The sequence below is a fragment of the Cuculus canorus genome, chromosome 3, assembly GCF_017976375.1.
Source record: "Cuculus canorus isolate bCucCan1 chromosome 3, bCucCan1.pri, whole genome shotgun sequence".
Taxonomy (NCBI): Eukaryota; Metazoa; Chordata; class Aves; order Cuculiformes; family Cuculidae; genus Cuculus; species Cuculus canorus.
Window position 1 is genome coordinate 69776996 of NC_071403.1, and position 21097 is coordinate 69798092.

The 21097-nt window shown below is 47.7% G+C and overlaps 1 protein-coding gene across 1 annotated transcript in view; it reads right to left on the bottom strand.

Moving 5' to 3' along the window:
- XKR6 (XK related 6) overlaps window positions 1-20546 on the bottom strand; it is a 206192-nt gene extending 185646 nt beyond the window's left edge. Inside the window, exon 1 of the mRNA XM_054061314.1 lies at window positions 19805-20546. Coding sequence (XP_053917289.1) covers window positions 19805-20499 — 695 coding nt within the window. The 5' untranslated portion in view covers window positions 20500-20546. The remainder of the gene's footprint in view (window positions 1-19804) is intronic.
- Window positions 20547-21097: the final 551 nt, after the last annotated feature.

Here is a 21097-nt window from a genome sequence, read left to right on the forward strand (position 1 = left end):
GATACTAACACTTCGGCTGCACTTTTCTACACTCCCAGAAAAGCTCTTTCAAGCATTGTGAACTGTTTTCAATAACTATTTTATGCTGAAATGGTAACTCTGTTAAAAACACCAAATACTGATGTTTCTTTGTGGCTTCTTCCTTTAATTCAGGCAGTCATTAGAGATCACAGCGAGCTCTGCACAAGACTTAGTTATAACTGTCACCCAGAGCCCTGACCCATTCAGGACACAGTTACTCCTTTAATTCACCAAAGGCATGATCGAATGGCTGCAGGACACCCCAGGAACAGCCCTTATCAAAGCCACCACAAAGCAAGAAAACCCAGTACCCAGTTGGTAAGGACAGGGTAGCAAACAGGCTCATTTAGCTAATCCTGCTGGTTTGACCCAAGGCGATACAATCTCATCAAACAACAGAACTCCTGCAGGGGGAAAATAAAGCAGGAGATTATAAACTGTCTTTGCTGTCTGGATCCAGAGGTTTTAGATGTATCTAACTCTTCACATCAGCTCCATCGCTGTCTGTGCAGCTGTGGAGATACACAAAACAGGAAACAGTGTAGAGAGGAAAATAACAGCTACTCCACAGAGCTGGGTAAACAGCCTGATTTAAAGCAGAAATTTATTTTTATAATTCTACTCATATGATTAGGAAGAGTAATCTATATCCTTCAGTGGGCAAATAAAGTAATTTCAACGTTATCATTAGACTCATCAAGCAAAGGATGCATGAGTAAATTTTATGTTTGGGATGGTAAATTTTCATGGTCATTCTCTGCTCCTACGAATATACTTTTCTGAAGTCTAACATAGTGTAGAACAGCACTTCGAGTAAAACTAGCCTTAATTTGTCAGGCTTTTAAGTTGCACTTAGATTATGAACCCTCTTTTTTGTTGCTCTCCTAGCTAGTTCTTCATTACTGATAGGAAGATGACCCTAAATGGCATAGAATCATAGAATCATTAAGGTTGGTAAAGACCTCTAAGATCATCCAGTTCAACTGTCAGCCCAACACCACCGTGCCCACTAAACCACGTCCCAAAGTGCCACATCTGCACACATATCAAATACCTCCAGGGATGGAGACTCTATCATTTCCCTGGGCAGACTTCCCCTGCAATTAATGTCTCTTTAACTTAAATCACCATTTAGCTTCTCAGCCTCCAAAGCTTTGAGAATTTATCACCTGTAAAGTTATACTCCCCCAGTTCTGGCTTAATTTTAAGGGCTCTAAGTAGGAAGGCTGCCTGCTGAATATCCAAGCTGGGACTAGCTAGGGTGGAAAAGTCTGGCTAGCAAGTCTGCATCACAGTCTGCTAGTGTTCGAGCCTCTGAGAGTTTCAAGACTCTTTGGCTAACAGAAATGACAATGATCTGGGTTTTTTTTCTTTCAATTACCACTAGTTTTCACCCATTAACATTTTCAAGGCCCGGCTGGACAGGGCTTTGAGCACCTTGATCCAACGGAAGGTGTCTCTGCCCATGGAGGGGGAGGCAGAACCCGTATGCACTTTAAGGTCCCTTCCAATCTAAACCATTCTATGATTCAATTATTATGCCTGGCTGTCTGCTGGAGGAGCTGTCTGGGCTCAGGTGGGCTAACAGGGTGCAGGCATCTGCCAGGCACTGCCTCTGCACTGGAGGCAAATAAGGCAAAGGCACCCAAAAACTTGAAACTTCACTAGGGTCAATGGCTGGATGTAAACCCAGCAGGCGGTGCTCAAGGCACAAGCACAGTAAGCCTGGAGCTCCTGGCAAATTTCTTAGGTGACCCAAGAAATCTGGACAGAACATAAGAAATACCGCAACTTAAAAACAAACCCCAAATGTTGCTGGTTCCTGCCCATCAGTCACTAAACACAGCAAACAGCTCAACTCTGGAGACAATTTGGAAAAAAAAAAATCACTACATCAATTCAGTGCGCTAATTACACAGAAAGTCTAGGTTTGGGAACAGATGAGAGTCCAAATAAAACATTTCCACCTACCTTAGCAGCACTGCTGAAGAACATAACAATATCTTCCAAGCCAGAAGTTGAATACACTCCCACAGAAGGCAAAGCACAGAATGTTTTGGGTTGGAAGGACCTTAAAGATCATCTAGTTCCAACCCCAGTGAGTAAAGACCACAAAACAGAAGACAAGCAATGCCAAGGTAGAGGAGCTCTTGACAGATACTGCAGCACTGTGCTTGCTGTGCAAACACAAATGCAAACTTGCAGTTACAGTTAACTCAGATAAGAAGTCCTACTGAAAGATTTCCTCTTGGAAAAAGGATTGGAAGAAAAATAAGTTGCTTTGAAGGTGATTGCACTTTAAGCCTAAATCAGTAAAAATGACGATGAAATTACTCCCAAGACTTCAGGCTTCTATTTTGAGTGAGTAACAGATGTTTTCACTGAGGATTTAGGACAGGGAGCATACAAATGCAACAATAATGGCAGCCTAATGAAGTTTAGTCTTCAGTTAATTCACACAACCAATTAACACTGTACCCAGTGGAAAGCATTAGCAAGGCAAGAACCCTTTCGTTGACCATAAGGGTGAAAAAGTGGTTAAGCACTGAAACAGGCTGCCCAGGGAAGTGGTGGAATCTCCATCCCTGGAGGTGTTAAAAGAATGTGTACATGTGGCACTTTGGGACCTCGTTTAGTAGGCACAGTCATGTTGGACTGACGGTTGGACTTGATGGTCTTAGAGGTCCTTTCCAACCTTAATGATTCTACGATTCTACAGGCCAGTGCTAGGCACGATATCCATTCTGGATGCATACACTTAAACTTTTTATTCAGAAAGATTAAGTGTGCTGTTAGGGGGCTGTAGTCTTTCATGAGCAGTGACTTCACAGTACTGCATAAGACCTTGGCACCGGATCCCAGCCAGAAACATTGCCCTGATCACAGTCCAGCTCCTCCAGCAGTCAGGAGGCTTCAACACCTTTCTATTCAAGCAAGCCCAATTTTCCATGTGGGAAATTGCATTAACTACTGGATTTTCAATTGGTACATCCTTGTTCATTAATTCCTACACTAAATACTTCAGGAGCTTCCCTTCAAAGTACAAGTAGAATTTCACCTTTCCTCTCCATTTCCCCCCAAAAGGGCTTTCAGTACCATAAAAGCAAACCATTCACAGCAAAGGGGAGAGATGTGACCTTCCCAGGAGTGCTAGTGTACAAATCCCCTAATCCCCTGAAAGAAAGGGGAACATAATCCAGTTCCAGGCAAAGAAGTCAGCAAAGCCATCAGAAATCAAACCTAAAGCCTGAATTTAAACTCCCCGCTGCAGTTCCATAGCTCCCAATAATTGTAGTAGCTTTTTTCTTTTTTTCCCCCTGAGATAACAGTTAAATACCAACAAGAAACCTAAAAGGGTCAGAAATAATTTGTCCTTACTGCTAAAAAATTGGTCACTTCCCACGAACTGTAAAGAGCTGGTTCCTGGTTAAAGGAGCAGCAGGGAATTACATTGAGATCTGTGTGTTCAAACAGAAAATTCAGTGGTTTGTTCCAGTCAGAGCTTGATCACAACAAGGAGAAATAATGAGAGCCTTTAACGAAGCTTTAATTGTGCAGCAAGCCATACCAGAAGAAAAAAAAAAAAGTTTTTATAAATGGAATTGTTGAACTGCAGAGCTGTAAAACAAAGACTAAAACCATGCTCTGCACAAATGGTAATAAAGCATCAATTTAGGTGATGTTTTGAAGAACAGCAACGGAAGGATTATTCAGGTAAATGCTAGGTTAAGCAGGCAGTTTTAGTATTGAAAAAGCAGTGTTTATTCTTGCTGTTTGCTCTCCTGAATTCTTGGAAGGAAAATCTTCCTGGTGCAGTGGAAGGCATCCCTGCCCATTGCAGGGCATTGGAACTGGATGATCTTCAAAGTCCTTTCTAAACCAAACCACTCAGTGATTCTATGATTTCCCTTAATTGGGGTCAATTTTTATTTTCTTATGAGATACCTGTTTGAGTTTTTTTCAGTCTACCTCTGCAGACTCTCCTGCATATTATTCTGAGATTATGGAGCATCATCAGAAAGGACCAAGCAATAAGATCAGCCGTACAGGATTCATTTGTCTCAGGTGTTCGTTTTGCGACAAAGATTACAAACAAGTGCTTGCATCCCAGTCAGGGAAGCCACACCAACTGCACAGAATCATACAAATATTAAGGTTGGAAAAGACCTCTGAAATCATCCAGTCCAAACATCAACACAACACCAACGTACCTAGTAAACCATGTCTTGAAGTGCCACATCTGCACATTTCTTTAACACCTCCAGGGATGGTGACCCCACCACTTCCCTGGGCAGCCTGTTCCAATGCTTCATCACTCTTCCAGTAAAGAGATTTTTCCTAATATCTAATCTAAACTTCCCCTGGTGCAACTTGAGGCCATTTCCTCTCATCCTATCACTTGTTACTTGGGAGAAGAGACCAGCACCCTCTTCGCTATAACCTGCTTTTAGGTAGCTGCAGAGAGCCAGAGCTGCTGAGGAAACATTCAAGAACATTTGAACTTAGGGATGCCAAGTTTTTCATAGGATAAAACTGTGGCAGATCAACCATCATTTTTGTACAAAATTATAAATGACACCTGAAGCTGTGGCTGTATTTATCTACTGAAAGACAATAACGTTGCAAATCTACAATTACTTCTAATCTTAAATAACTGATAGGATTTTAACTGCCAGCATACAGTAGCTAAGATGTGATATCACTGGGACCTTTTTGAAACCAATCAATAACTATTAAAGCTGGATCCCATCTGCTCCCACCAGGTATTAGCCACTGTCTCAATATTTCAAGGATTCAGTTATTTTTGGGTACAGTTAGAGTAGTAAAATGAAGTGGTCTCCTACTGACACTGCGATAAATACGAGATTAAATATAGAACAAATTTATTACTCCCTTAAGCCCCACTGAGTGTCCTGATTTTCCTGTATCCACAACAGTATGGTTTACTTTGATGTTTTATTATCCCAGATCTAAAGCTCACAATTGAAAAGCAAAGCGTGTGCTGGTACAAAGACCTAACTCAGCTCCGCCACTTACTTCATTCCAACCAAACTGAACCTGCAGGTCATGATGATCACCCTCTGATATCTGTTACGCCCTGCTCCAAAGCAGTGGCATGCATGCACAATGGATTTGTGCCATCATGCACCCCTGGGGTGCCTGTGGGCTGCAAAAGGAACATGCCTGCAGGAGATGACTTTTCCTAATACCCCATGCTTTGAAGAAAGCAGAATAACCAACCCACTTCTAAACCACTGTTTTTAAGGGCTCTAAGCAGTTTTAAAGTAAATCAGCTAATTACTCGGCTTGCTTAAAATAAAAATTAACCCACAAATTAAGTTCAGCTGGGTCTGGCTCAAGATAAGTGAGGCCAGGAGTGCACGTCTAGCTTTCTGCCTGTCCTGCTTTCCCAGGATCGTCCCAGATATCCCCGTCAGGTCCTCCCTGTGGAGCAACACATGCTGAAGGAAGCTGCAGGAAGATAAACTACATCCTCCTCCATCAGCACCCAAGCTGGACAGGTTCACATGGAGATGAATATTTGGGTCTCAACTAGCTAGACACGCCTAAGCAATTTTTCTTTATCCACTGTTCACCTGGACTTCATCCTTAAGCATTAATATTAAAGTAACCCATGGAATACAAATCTCCCAAAGGTGATATCTAACCCAAAGAAGAGATCAAGGCTCCATTACTGGAGCACATGCGTGAGCCACAAAATAAATTCAGAATCAAACAGGTAAATCATGTGGCCATGGCCAAAAGACAGAAGTGGATTTTCATAGAATCACAGAATGATCTGAGTGGGAAATGACCATGAAAGCCCATCCAGTCCAACCCCTGCAATGAGCAGAGACATCTTCACCCAGATCAGGTTGCTCAGAGCCCTATCCAGCCTGGTCTCGAAGGTTGCCAGGGACGGGGCATCAACCACCTCTCTGGACAACCTGTTGCAGTGTTTAACCAAGTTACTAGAGACTCTAATAGGGTGGATACACCTTTACCATCTGGGAAAAAAAACCCACATATTCTCATAAGAAATTAAAGATTAACCCTAAGTAAAGAGAATATTTTCCTTTCAAATCTGTTGCATCCTTCTGGGTTCCTTCTTGTACGTTTGCACGCTGCCGTCTCTGCAGCTCAACCACCAAAGGACTGTCCCAGGCACAATTTTAGCCCAAACCTACCAGCCCTCACTCCAGCAGCTCCTCGGCACCACTACAGAGTTGGCACAGCACCTGGAAGCAAGTCACCCTCCCCTGAAAGCCAAGAAAGCTTAACATGACAGAAATGGCCATACCACGCTAGCCCATCTCAGGGCCAGAGGACAAATCCTGCTGCTTGCAAGTGGAGACACAGCCATAAAGGGAGAGTTCCCAGCAGATAAGATGAAGAAGGATTTACACTTGGTGAGTGCACATGATAGGATTTTTCAAGACAATTACTTGAGCAAGCAGAGGAAAGCAACAGGACAGACCCACAGTGAGGCTCCTATATCATCCACAAGCTGGCTGTACCAGATGTTGGGCTGGAGCTTTTCCTGACGTCAGTAGTATAATGTGTTTACATCAACGCGTGACGATGGAACAGGACTGACAAGGACTAAGGTAAGATTAAGTGTTCAGGAGAAAAGCATGTCCTTCACAAAAACAAGGACACAGAAGTCTGTTACGCTGCCTTTCAACACAGCCACATGCCGATGAGAAAGCCTCAACCTCCAGCTCCCACTCTGGGTCTGATGCACATGACTTGGCAAGGCACTGCTGCAGCTTTCCCCAAAGAAACTGTTTCTTCCCCAGCCCCTTTCTAACAAATGCTGGGGAACAAAGCATCACACCAACCTCTTCACTGTATCACCAAGTCAACTTGTCGGCAGGACTTCACATCCTGATGCGAGTCCACATCTTGCCCCACAGCCATAAGTCTCCCACAAAGGAGGAACATACGCATTTCTGCAGTCAGTGCTTCAAGGGTTGTAGGTGCATACTGTTCCAAATTATTTCTATTGCTAATTAATATTCACAAATGAACCACAATACTGTGCCTTCAATCAACCGTCACACACTAGATGAAAGGACAACTACATGAGATAAGCAGTTTATTGGATCAAAAGTCCCTTTAAGACAGCTATTGCAGCAGCGTAACGCTGATAGCATCCCATCACGGGTGTACGTGTGCAGGAAGTATCAGCAAATCTCCCTCTTTAAACCAGAGATTCAGCACAGAGAATGCACAACACAATTATTATGTTAATTTATCTGCATCTTTATGCCTGCTTGAGGCTTCAGCTGCAGGTAGGAACTTATGTTTGAAAAGCTGGTGTTTTGTGGTACCAGAAATGTCAACTTCAAAAACCTGAATTGACACATAATATCCCACCACCAATTCTAGTTTAATTCCCCAGCTATGCTGTCCTACCAGTCTCAAACAGTTTTGGACAGGGACGCTGCCCTTCAGCTTTTACTTCTACCTGCCATCTACTTGCACAAACTAGATCCAGAAAGTATTTTTCCTTATCCTCCTCCCCAAACTCAACCTAGGTGGCAGAAATCAAGGATCTCATCCTCCCACACAGAACATGGCTTGGGAATAAAAGACTGGATGGATGCATGTGTTGAGCACTAACCCTGTGTGAACAGTAAATTAGACACTTGACAAAACCATGTCAAGCCCACATACAGTGATGAAAAACATTTAATCCATAACACTGCATTCCCCTCTCCACTACATGGGAAAAAATAGTATTTCCCAGTGATAATGGCAAGGTGGTTAAAACAACAAGAGAAATATTTACTGCCCACTGCTTTCCAGAGCCATTCTGATCCCTCAGCAAGTGCACACTCAGCATCTTTGCCGATGAAGCCAAGCTGTGTGGCACGGTTAACATGCTGGAGGGAAGGGATGCCATTCAGAGGGACCTTGACAGGCTGAAGAGGTGGGCCTGTGCAAACCTCATGAAGATGAACAAGGCCAAGTGCAAGGTCCTGCACTTGGGTCAGGACAAAACCAAGCACAATTACAGGCTGAGCAGAGAACGGATTGAGGCTAGCGCTGAAGAGAAGGACATAGAGGAGCTGGTGAATAAGAACCCAAACATGGGCTGGTAATGTGTGCTTGCGGCCCAGAAAACCAACCACATCCTGGGCTGCATCAAAACAAGTATGACCAGCAGGTCGAGGGAGTGGATTCTGCCCTTCTACTCTGCTCTTGTGATACCTCACCTTAAGTGCTGTGTTCAGTTCTGGACTCCTCAGCAGATGAAGGACATGGACCTGCTAAAGTCAGTCCAGAGGAAGCCACGAAGATGATCCAAGGGCTGGAGCACCTCCCATATGAGGACAGGCTGAGAACTGGGCTTGTTCAGCCTGGAGAAGAGAAAGCTCCAGGCTTCCTTAGAGCAGCCTTCCAGTACTTCAAGGGGGCCTACAAGAAAGATGGGGAGAGGCTCTTTATTGGCAATGCGGGGACAGGATGAGGGGGAATGGTTTTAAACTGAAAGAGGAGAGATTTAGATAAGGTATTAGGAAGATATTTTTTCCTGTGAGGGTGGTGAGACCCTGACACAGGATGCCCAGAGAAGTCATGGATGCCACATTCCTGGAGGTGTTCAAGGCTAGGCTGGATAAGGGTCTGAGCAACCTGACTGAGTGGAAGGTGTCCCTGCCCATGGCAAGGAACTGGATGGTCTTTAAGGTCCCTTCCAACACAAATAATTCTAATTTTCTATGATTCCCCAGCCACAAGGGACTGAAACTGTCTGCCCACAAAGAAGTGTACATACACCCATTGCCAAAATGGGAAAGTATAAATATTTCCAAAGCTTTATGAAGGCTAGTACTTACAGTCATGCTTTGAAAGGGAAAGAATAAAGCAAAATATTCAATTAGAAAAAATTACTATAATTGCAGGTTCTATTTTATCCCTCCATTAAAGCAATAAAGTGCCTGGAAATATTGCTGAGCTGGGATACAGAGCTTAGTGCTACTTAACATTTTAATGCACATCTGAGGGAGCTAATTTAATTTAGATCTGCATGAGGGTCTTCTTTCCTCCCTGGACCCTACTGCCTCTCCCTAAACTTAAAACATGCCTGGATATAAACTCATCTTTCTCCCCCACGCCAAGGAGACACAAGATCTGAGGCTGGATGTGAATTCCGACACGTGCTAGCATGCCTCCAAAGCCAGAGGCCGACAAGTCCACACACACGCACAGCTCCAGTTAAAGTGCGTTTGTCTTCAGGCATGTCAATCCCATAGGAAGTGATTTGCTATTGAAAGTTGCTGAGCAAGCAATGACCAAGGCTGAAGAAGGGGCTCTTCCCAGCTCTGGCTCTCACCACCCTTTCCCTGCACCACACTGCTACAAGCCACAGTTTTCCGAATATAACCTCATCCCTCCCTGTGACAGAAGATAAGCGATTCTTACTCGCTTTTTACTTCCTTTTAATTAAACAAATTAATATCACTTCTCCGTATCTCATAGCCTCTATTATCTTTTGTGAACTCCTACAATTCCGTTGTAAAGATATACTGAAAAAGCACTAATTGAGATAATCTCTGGAATTCAAGAGTTGGTGTATTTTTAGCCATGTTTTAAAACTATTTTCCCTTTGTTTCTGGAATGCCTCCCATCCCTCCTCCCCTGCCAGACTGTTTACATTATTTAAATGCCTTCTGCTTATACCACTCTTTACAATTTTTACTTCAACAACATCGGCCTCCATTGCTCTTTTTTCCCTTGCTTAGACATAACTGGGATGAATTCCAATCCCAAACTCAAAACCACTCCTGGTGCTTTACGCCTGTCTTGTGTGTTCTGCACATCAGACAGTGCATTACTGCCAGCCCTATCATCCAGGACTGTCTGTGTAGGAGAACCAAGCCCGAAGAGTTAAACTGTTCTTCTTACACAACAGAAACTGGGGAAATGGTAATTTTCCCAGACGATGGAATTCTCTGCAGACTTACAGGGATACCTGTCATCCTCCTGCTTAAGCAGACAAGCCTGAGCCACTCTGCTGAATGGACCCAGCAGCCCATTGCTCCTCTAGTTTTGTGGAGAACCATGAAGCTCAGTGCCCACCATGTAAGCTGAAGCACAGTCTATCAGCCCTGCCCCACAGAAAACCCCCAGCAGCTAAAGGAGGCTCCGGCAGCTAGCCATGCTCCTCTGTCGCCGATTTGCCTTTTCCATGGGTTTCATTAGTAAGGTGACAAAGGCAGCCCCACGTGCCATATGCCCTTTACATCATGACTCCTGAAGAGTTTTTAATAAGAGCCCCCAAACTGGTGGGGCCTTTAATGCAAATTTTTCCCACATCAAAATGACCTGCAAAGGTGGAAAGGGTGATAAAGCACAACAGCCTACTGAGTTTTTCCAGCATAAGCACAGACTTCTGCAGTGTTAATTTACTCCTGTTCACAACAAGATTCTTTCTTTTAGTCCCTATTCACAGACCATCTAAGGCACATTTATGATGCACTTCTGTCTTAGTCCTATTTCCCAGGGCAGTTTTGGGACAAGTGAGAATACACACAGGAAGGACATGAATCGAGTCCAGAGGAGGCCACAAAGATAATCTGAGGGCTGGAGCACGACCCACATGAGGACAGGCTGAGAGAGTTGGGGTTGTTCAGCTTTGAGAAAAGAAGGCTCTGGGGACACCTTAAAGCAGCCTTTCAGTAATTAAAGGGGGCCTACAGGAAAGCTGGAGAGGGGCTTTTTTTCAGGGAATGCAGAGATAGGATGAGTTTGAAGCTAAAAGAGGGGAGATCTAATTTACATAGTAGGAAGAAATGTTTTCCTGTGAGGGTGGTGAGGCACTGGCACAGGTTGCCCAGAGAAGTTGTGGAAGTCCCATCCCTGAAGGTGTTCAAGGTCAGGCTGGATGGGGCTTTGAGCAACATGATTCAGTGGAAGGTGTCCCTGCCCATGGCAGGGGGCTTAGAACTGGATGGGCTTTACGGTCCTTTCCGACCCAAACCATTCAGTGATTCTAAGCCTATCCCTTCAACACATTCCGTGCAAAAGGGAACACAATACACAGGTAGTCATTTGGGATGCAAAGATTCTCAAGTGCCTCTGCAGCAGGGAAACCAAATCCTCCTAACATGCAACTGTGCAGAGGAAGAGGAGGCTTTGTGAGAAAGGCTCTGGGCTTGAAAACAGGAGATTTCAGCAAAGCTGCCAATTCTATACAGGGTCTTCTGTGCAGCTGAAGGCAGTTAAGGACAGACTGTGAATATTTCATAGGTGAAACTGAGCTCTCGCAGAGTTCAGAAGAAAGGAGACGTGAGGAGAAGCACAGTCTTCAGGTCCCATTATGGTTTTGGGGACACACCTAAGACTGCCTTTTGCTCTGTATTTTGTCTCTTGGCCAAGAACCGATTTTGCTGTAATGGGGCTGCTGATTCAGCTAGGGCTTCTAGCCACTGACGGAAGGAATAGCACATCCATTTACACCAAAATAATGGAAGCAGACAGACACATGCTATCGGAGCACGTGTGTGCTTTAAAGGGAGTACTCAGTCCATGGGTCAGACTTGCCCATGGGCAGACAAATTGTACCTCCTGAGACTCCTCTCCAGCAACATAAAGGTGATTCCTATGCTGTAGCAGTTACGTATAACCAACCATAGGCTCAAACAGGAATATAGGATAGTGGGCAATATGAATTCCTAGAGTGGAGAGAGTTTCAAAAAAACAGAAAAATAAAAGTCCAGCTATAGTGAGCTGCAGTGGGCTGCTCCCAGCCACACATAACCTAAGGAGACCTTAGATGCATCCTGGACACTGCAGGCAGCACCAGTCCCCAAGGACATGGGACATACCTGTAGAGGTGCTTTGCAAAGATTGCACTGTTCAGCTCCACAGAGTTAGTAATGCAAGTTGTTCCTCCCGCCAGAGACTGCTGTAAGGATTGAAGATTGTCTAAAGATCGTTCTCCCCGGGAAAACTCTTTCCCTATTTTCTTGGGATCCAGTTTGGAAAAGCATCTCAGTGCTGTAAAGCAGTCATTGCAGACTAGGGTATCAATCTGAATGCCAGCACAGCAGCAGAGGGTGGGTCAATGAAGTAGCAATATTTGGCACACCTTCTTTGCTTACACCTCCTTTAATTAAAACTTAATTTTATCTCTAGATATAGTAAAGCATTACTCCAATTCATCGCATCTCCTGCCTAAAAGCTTTCAGGTGTTAAAACAGTGGCTTACACTACCACTGATTTTCATAAGGTGCTAAAAATCAAGTCAGGATTCAAGGGAAATAAAACAAAATAAAAGATACAGGGAGAAGTTCTGCGAGGAATCCAGGCTTCTCCATAGGCTCACCTTCATTCCCCAAGGAAAATTACATGTTTGACGTCCAATTTCTGTTCCTTACAGTCTCAAGACAGCGAAAGCGGCTCTTCTCCAAAGAGATGCTTTATCACCATCAGTTCTACCTCCATCCTTTTCATTAAAGGAAATGCTCCCGGAACAACCTACATTTGTACTGAAAGGAGAACCACTGCAAAGAATAAAGCTAGCTCAATGCAGCTAAAAGCAAAATGGAAGTGTCTAGAAAGGTAGAAAAGAGAGAGCTTATAATTTTAACATAAAAAACCAGATGAGCGATCTTTCCTCCTTCCCTTGACACTCTGCCTCCCCTCCACAAGGATGGAGGCACTTTCAGGTTGTCACTGGCATTAGAGATAAAGCTGTAGGGCACCTGGAAAAACAGGCAAGACTGGCTTTCCTAGAGTTCAGTGTGAAGCCTGAGCAGCTGGAAAGGGTCAAAGGCCAAGAAGGTAGTAGAATTTAGGAAAGCAGCCTGCAACCCGACCTCAAAGCAGCCATCCTCCCTTGTAGTTTTCAGACTCATGGAGATGGTCTCCTGAAAATACCTCGCACTGGTGTCCTTGTCTTGAAACTTCATGCTGGTTCCACTAAGAACTAAGCCAGGCCACCAAAGGATTTCTGCTTCTACTTCCTCCTCCCCAAATACCACAGCAGAGAAGTGACAAGCTGTTGTGACCGCAGGATCACCTTACCCACAGGGCATCTTGTACCCACTTGGGTCCTCCTCAACAGCATCTGCACTTCCAAGAGGAAACCAAATTCTAGTTTCTGCTCAAAACTCTACTCACCCACCCTCCCAAGCCATGCTGTGGATGCAGTAACACTGAATTGCACAGGAAGGCAAGCTCCCACCAGGTCAGGGCAGCAAGTTATTTCTCCCAAGTCAAGGTTTGGAGAAAACTGCCCTCCCAAGGCTGGCAGAGAAGATCTACTTCAACATCTGTGGTTTGACCCCCTCTAGTGGGTAGCAGTCAACAAGACACGGAGCCTCACCACCACCCCGAAAGCAATGGAGACCCTACTCAAGTGATATAGCCTTTTCCCGTGGTTATTACAATGATTATTTTCCCACACACACAACCTACCTGCCTTGCACTTCAGATTCAATGGTCTTCAGACCTCTACACCCGCAGCATTTACAGAGATCCAACAGAAAACTCTAAGTAGGGGCAGAACAGGTAAGGTTTTCGGAAGGAAAAAACACCTAGCTGGAAAAAAAATAAACCCCATCTTACATCCCAGACTTGATTTTGTAGGGAGAACATATTTATCATCTATCCCAGAATGTCTTCCCTCTGCCAACTTGTCAAAAGCTGACAAAACTCCATACTATAAAAGCAAGCTGTTAAAACTTGGCTAAAGGGAAAAACTTAGCTGCCAGACAAGCTAACCAGAAAAAAAAGCTGAAAAAAACATATTCGTGTGTGCCAGAGCAGGCAGTAAATTTACAGAAAGGCTCTACGGAGCTGAACATCCCAAACCGAGAAAGTGAGGCAGCGTTAGGTCGGCAGTTTCCTCTTCATCTGCCATTTGACAAGCAAATGTCTCCCACTTCAAGGGACTTGGGCAGAGCTGTAGCTGCCTGGATAGCTAAACTATCCAAAAGTCGCATGTTGTCCAACTCACAGTTCATCCCAGAACAAAGTATTTTGATACAGCCTAAACACACTCATCACATTGTCATTAAATAACACATATTCCATTTTAATCCATTGATTCATCCTTCCACCTCCAGGCATGCCGAAAGATGAACAACTCATAAATTTGGTCTTTCCACTAATAAACACAATGGCAAGGCTTTGCCTAAATATTAGGAATTTTTCTTTTAATCACAGACGTACACAAGGTGGTTTTAATGTCAAAACAGCGACAAGGGTAATTCTGGTTTGTTTAGGTTTTTTACAGAATGTTTTTCTTCTAAATATGGATTCAAATCACTTTTAAAAACAAAACCCACTAACAGATTACATTCAAGTACAGTTTAACAGACACAAGAGCGATTTCCAGCTGATCAACATTCATTTAGCTCAAAATCCACATACTGTTAATCCAATGGAATCCAATAAGGACTTCTTTATAGCATTTGACCACATGAAGGATTGTACTTCATACTCTGAACTTCTAGGACAGCAATCATGACCCACTAACCCACTTATAACTAAGGTTAAACAAAGGTACATCAGACACAGAAGTTATACTCTTAATTGTCATTATTACAACTTATGCAACTCTTCAAGATAAGAAAACTTCAAGTTAAAACTGTGTCTCTTGAATTAACACAGGTGAATGGCTTCAGCAAAAGCAACAGCTCTGGCAAGCTCTGATGCCAACTCGCCTTCAGCCCGTTTCCAGCAAAACCACAGCACAGCAATGTCACTCCTCAACGAAAAACCCTTCTGCAGCATGCAGCACAGCAGCTCAACAGGAAGCAGAATGGGACCCAACTGGCATCCTTTACTTTTTTGGGTGCTCTGGCTGAATTGTTCTAGTTTTCAAGGTAACATGGGAGATTTGAGATGAAAGGTGAAAACTGTAGATTTATAAAAATTAAAAACTCAAGGACCTGAGATTTATCAGATTACATTTCAGATCATACCACTTAAAGTAAAAACTAAATACATATTATACACACACACACACACACTTCTTTACAGTGTGTATGTGTACTTTATTTCCAACAGCCACTATAGATAGGCAGCATTAACACAGCCTTAAGTTCTCAGCTGAGCCAAAACCAACCACAAAAAAACAGGAGTACCACTAAGCTCCTTCCTCAGTACAAGCATAGCCCCCCCCAGCATTCCCACCTGGTCACAATTCACTCTCTTAACAGGACAACAGAGGATACGGACAGAAGGCAAATCTCCCACTGTATTGCTCAGAAAGAAACAGCTACTTCTCCCACAATCCTAACAAAATGAACAATCTTGTTAAAATAAGAGCCCAATGTAGATTTGTATTTCTGCCATAAAATGTTATTTATTCACACCCTTATTGGCAAATCTTCCCAACATTTAGGAGTAGTCCTTCCAGGAACTGTACTATCCCCCAAATCAAAACCCAGATTACCTAACACTCGCCAAGCAGCAAGCCCTTGGGATTCAGGATAAGGATTTCTGTACAGCTCTAATCTGCCCCCTCTATTCTCTACGACTTCGCTTCCAGCTGCTGAGCAACAGCTCCGATATACTCTACACAACCTACAATCCTGATTACGCTACAGGCAGTCATAGCGCGTATCCATGAGCACGCAGGAAATCATGCTTGCTGCATTATGCACTGAACTTAGACTGTCCTAGGTCTTCCTCCTCCATCCCCACGTATAAACTTCTTAACAGCATGAAGCAATTTAGCTACAGGCAAACAGCGCTAAAACAGCGCTTTCCAGTATTAGTCCCATCACTACATTCAAGATTAATTTTCATGGCGTTTGCAATAGCTATAGTGGGAATGCAAAAAGACACCCTTGTGGAGGACAGCCCAGTGATCCCATGAAGTTAATTCCTGCTCCAGTCAGATATTGGGAGCCAGCTCCATGCCGACCACATTGTCCAGCATGCCTTAAAAAGCATGTGTGTGCTAGTGAGACTGGCGATGAACAGGAGAGAAAGCTCCCTTATTTCACCTAACATGATCCGCTCTGCAGAGCTCCTTTTTGCTCCCTTTTGGCAGTCCCAGCCCCACACAACCTCGGAAGCAAACATTTGTCTCTGCATTAACAAAGTCTGGGCAATCTGAGCCTTGCTTCTTCATGTTACCAAAAAAAATCCCCCTCCACATGCACCACATCAGTCTCTGCTGGCATCGCTTTGGTGTCCCCTTCCCCACCGTGTGCAGGAGTAGGGGGTGGTTTTGCAAATGCCGGCTTTCACCACGGCTAACACACAATCATTTCTATTTGCTTGGCTCCAAGAGGGGAAAAATCCCAACTTGCCGGAGGAGCACCTGTATCGAGAACTGGGGATCAGCACTCAAGAGTAGCAGGGAAAGCAGGAGAAAGGGTCGCGTACCAATTCATCATTCTCGCATGCATCATCCGCAGACATCCCCCTCCCGCCGTCCCCCAGCACAAATCTCGACTGCAAAGCAATAATAATAAGCCCCTAAGCAGATATTGAGCACAAATGTGCTTTCAGCACTACACAAATGACATTGAAGATGCAGAAGAAATATGTATTTGCTGTTGCACGGCACGATTCCATAGACTCGTTTCCTAGGTATGGGTTTCAGCCACCCTTCCCACACAGATCCCCTCCCCTCCACTCCCTCAGCTTCTTTAAAGATAAACAAACTATCTTTGATGTGTGTATTCATTTCATCCGGAGAGAGGGGTGTCCTCGGCAGAGGTGTCAAGGCCCTCCCCTGCCTCCACCCACGCACCCCTCCCCCAGGCTCAACCATGCTGTCTCCATCTTAACTCCAGCCACTTCTTCCCCGATTTCATTAGGCAGCAGGGTTAACCCCTTCGGCTTCCCAGATGTAGGGAGGGGGGAAAGGATCTCCCCATCCATCACTACTCTCTGGGCCCCCCCCTCCCCGTATTTTTTCTCATCCATACCCCAGCGAAACACTCCTACAATCCACCCGCGAGGATTTTTTTTTGCCCCGTTAATTCACCAGGGAAATACCAACGCAGAGATATTAACGCTTCCTGCAAGCCCCTTCAGGGCTTCTCCATGACGTGCCATCTTTTCCCTCCCCTTAAAACAATCCAGCGTCTTCTCCCTAAGGATTATTTTAGAAGCCACAACCCCAAACCACCCTCATCTGCAGCTTCTACCCTTCAGTGTAACCCATCCACGGGGTGGAGGGGTCACTCGGATACTTCCCTCCACCATCTGTCACCCACACCTCACGCCCCTTCCATGTCATTATTAACCTGAGTCCCATCTCGAAGGACCCTGAGCCACAGCCGTCTTTCCAGTTGTCCTTACAACACCCCTTTCCATAAGACTGACATCTCTCTGGAAGTGTTAGCATCTCCAGGCTTTTCATCCTGGAGAATCCCTCCCTGCCTCCTCCTACATCTCTTTTTCGGAAGTATAATGCAATTTCCAGCTCACTCTGGTGGATGCTTTTTTATTCCCACTGAGCCGGGGGTGACCTCCCAGAATGTTCCCTGTCCAGTGTCTCCCTTGCCCCAGGACCTCCACCACTGAGGTGGCACAGTCCCCATTCCTGACCTTCAGTCTCATACCGGTAACCCCAACACTGTCCCCACTCTCCCCAGAAGGTTTCTTCTTTGGCCAAAGCCACAGCCCAGGCATCATGCTGCAGTTTTCCACTCCCACAACCTTCTCCTTCTATACGGGGTGGGGGACAGTGAGCTGGGGGGCTTCTCCTCCACTGGGTGAGAAGAGGCTCTCAGGGATGGATGCGACCCTCACCCCTCATCATCTACGGGGGATTCGATCCACATCAGGAGGACCCCAGCCACCTGCAAACAGCACATCCCAGCACTCAGCGGCTGGGGGTCTGCTGTCCACCCATCTGCAGACCCTCTCTGGAGCAGCTCTCTGCTTTCTGTGGGATTTTTCATTTCTTCCCCCCAGCACCAGAAGGGAAGCGGTGGGGTAAGCCTTCCCCAGGACTTCCCTCCTCAGTGCTGCTGGTGCGAGGGTCAGCCCCAGTCCTGCCTCCAAGCTGTCACCCATCAGGGGTCCCCTCCACCAGCTCCTGCAAGAGAACTGAGCCCCCAACTCCCCCGGACCATCCTACCCCATGTCTGTGGCATGACAAGAGCCAACCCCACCCCTTGAGGCGCTCAGGCTTGTAGGGGGCACCGACCCGTGTTCCCCCAGGCCACGAGGTGATAGCAGCCCCACTCCTCTCACCCCAGTCCCACAGACTCATCTGAGGGGGTACCTCTCCTCCCTTCAGTGCTCTCCTCAGTGAAGCAGGGGTTACTCCAAATCTCCACATGGAGAGCACCAACCCACATCCTGCTTGAGACAATGAACCCCACTCCTCCCACCTCAGCCCCACAGTTACATTTTTGGGGAACCTTTCTTCACCTTAAAGACCACTGGGTGCCACTGATCCATGTACATCTCAGACCACGAGCTGACAGCAATTCCCATCTATCCCATCTCAGCCACAGGACAGTGAGCCACCTTCGCCTCAAACCATGAGGTGGCACTGACCTGCGTCCATCTCAGACCATGAGGTGACACTGACCCTCACTGCCCCATTTCAGCCAGGGGACACCAAACCCAATTCACCTCTAACAATAAGGCGACAGTGATGTCCACCTGTCCCATCTCAGCCAGGGGACAGTGACCCACATCAAACCATGACATGACACTGAAGAATATCCAACTCAGCTCATGAGGTGACACTGACTCCCACTGGCCCCACCTCAACCACAGGACAATGACCCACCTCCACCTCAGATCATACGGTGACACTGATCCACAATCACCTCAGCCAAGGGACAATGATCCATCTCCACCTCAGACCATGAGGTGACTCTGACCCCCATCCACTCCACCTCAGCCACAGAACACTGACCCACCTCAAACTATGAGGTAACACTGACCCACAGCCATCTCAAACCAGGATGTGACAATGGCCCATGGTCCTCTCAGACCAGGAGGTGACAATGGCCCCACCTCAGACACTGACCCACAGCCATCTCAAACCAGGAGGTGACAATAATCCATGTCCACCTCTAACCACGAGGTGACACTGACCCGCAGCCATCTCAAACCAGGATGTGACACTGCCCCGTATCCACCTCAAACCATGAGGTGACACTGACCCATGTCCACCCCACCACAGCCAGAGGACATCAACCCATGTCCACTTCTAACCAAGAGGTGACACTGCCCCACATCCTCCTCTAACCACAAGCTGACACTGACCCACATCCACCTCAAACGAGGAGGTGACAACGGCCCACATCCACCTCTAACCACGAGGTGACACTGACCCGCAGCCGTCTCAAGGCAGGAGGTGATACTGACCCACGTCCATCCCACCTCAGCCAGAGAACATCGACCCACCTCTAGCCACGAGGTGACACTGACCCACGTCCACCTCTAACCAAGAGGTGACAATGACCCACAGCCATCTGAAACCACGAGGTGACACTGCCCCGTGCTCCCCTCTAACCAGGAGGTGACTCTGACCCACGTCCACCTCAATCCAGGAGAAGACACTGCCCCGCGTCCCCCTCGAACCAGGTGACGCTGCCCCACGTCCACCTCTAACCACGAGGTGACCCTGCCCCATCCCCCTCGAAAGAGGAGGTGACACCGCCCCACGTCCCCCTCAAACCAGGAGGTGACACTGCCCCAGGTCCACCCCACCTCAGCCAGAGGACATCGACCCACCTCTAACCGCGAGGTGACACTGACCCACAGCCGTTTCAAACCAGGAGATGACCCTGCCCGGCGCCCCTCTCTCCCCTGCAGGTGACCCTGCCCCGTCCCCGCTCACCTCCAGACCTGCCCCATCTGCAGCAGGTGGATGACGGACTGCCAGACCCAGACGGAGATCCTGCAGAGGCGCTGCGCCCCGGGGGTGGCGGGTCCCCCGCGGCGGCCGACGGCTCCCATCATGGGCGGCCCGCGGCTGCTGAGCCCCTGCACGGCGCCCAGCCCTCCGCCCGTGTAGTCCTGCACGAACCATCGGAAGCTGAGGATCTGCACCAGCACCGAGGGCAGCAGCACGAAGGCCAGCGTCAGCCCGCACCACACGTAGTCCCGCCGCCCGTAGTGGTGCAGCGCCAGCCACAGGTCCGTGCCCACGTCCCCCAGCAGCACCAGCAGCGCCAGCACGATCCACAGGCAGTCCAGCCACGGCCGCTCGACCCCCGCCGCGCCCTGCGGACCCTCGGCGGCGGCGGCGTGGGGGGGGCGCGGGGCCAGCGGCTCGGCGGCGGCGGCGGCGGCCGCCCGCCCGAAGAGGCTGCGCAGGCAGGCGCTCCGGCAGCCCCAGTAGCAGGACGACGTGTTGCAGCAGTGGCAGATGTGCAAGGAGCTGCTGCCGCCCGGCTCCTCCGCACCCTCGGCCGCCGCTGCCCCGACGCCGCCGCAGACGCCCGCCGCCGCCGCCGCCGCCGCCGCCTCGTCCAGGTTGTGCAGCTGGGCGAACCCCACGCCGCCGCCGCCGCCATCCGACTTGGCCGCCATCTTGCTGCCGCCGCCGCCGCCGCGACTCCGGCCCCTTCGCCGGGCGCGCTCGCTCGCTCTGTCCCCCCCCCCGTTCCCGCTCCCGGCGCCCCCCCCCAGCCCCGCCGCCCGCCCGACTGCCCGCCCGCCGCTTCCGGGGGCGGCGCTTCCGCGCCAGCGGCCGCCTGGCGGACGCGCGGGGCATCGCCGCGGCAGCGGGGGCGGAGGGGAAGGTCCCAGACCGGCCCGTGGCACCGCTGCCATTGCTGACCATAGCTGCCCATGGCACCGGCGCTCGTTGCTGCCCATTGCATCGCTGCCATCGCTGACCATCGCACCAGCTCTCATTGCACCTGTTCCCATTGCACCGGTGCCATTGCTGTCCATTGCACCAGTTCCCATTGCACTGGTGCTACTGCTGCCGATTGCACCGGTGCCATTGCACCAGTTCCCATTGCTGTCTATTGCACCAGTACCCATTGCTGTCTATTGCACCAGTACCCATTGGACTGGCTCTCACTGCTGCCCATTGCACCAGTACCATTGCTGCCCATTGCACCAGTGCCATTGCTGCCCATTGCACCAGTACCATTGCTGTCCATTGCACCAGTACCATTGC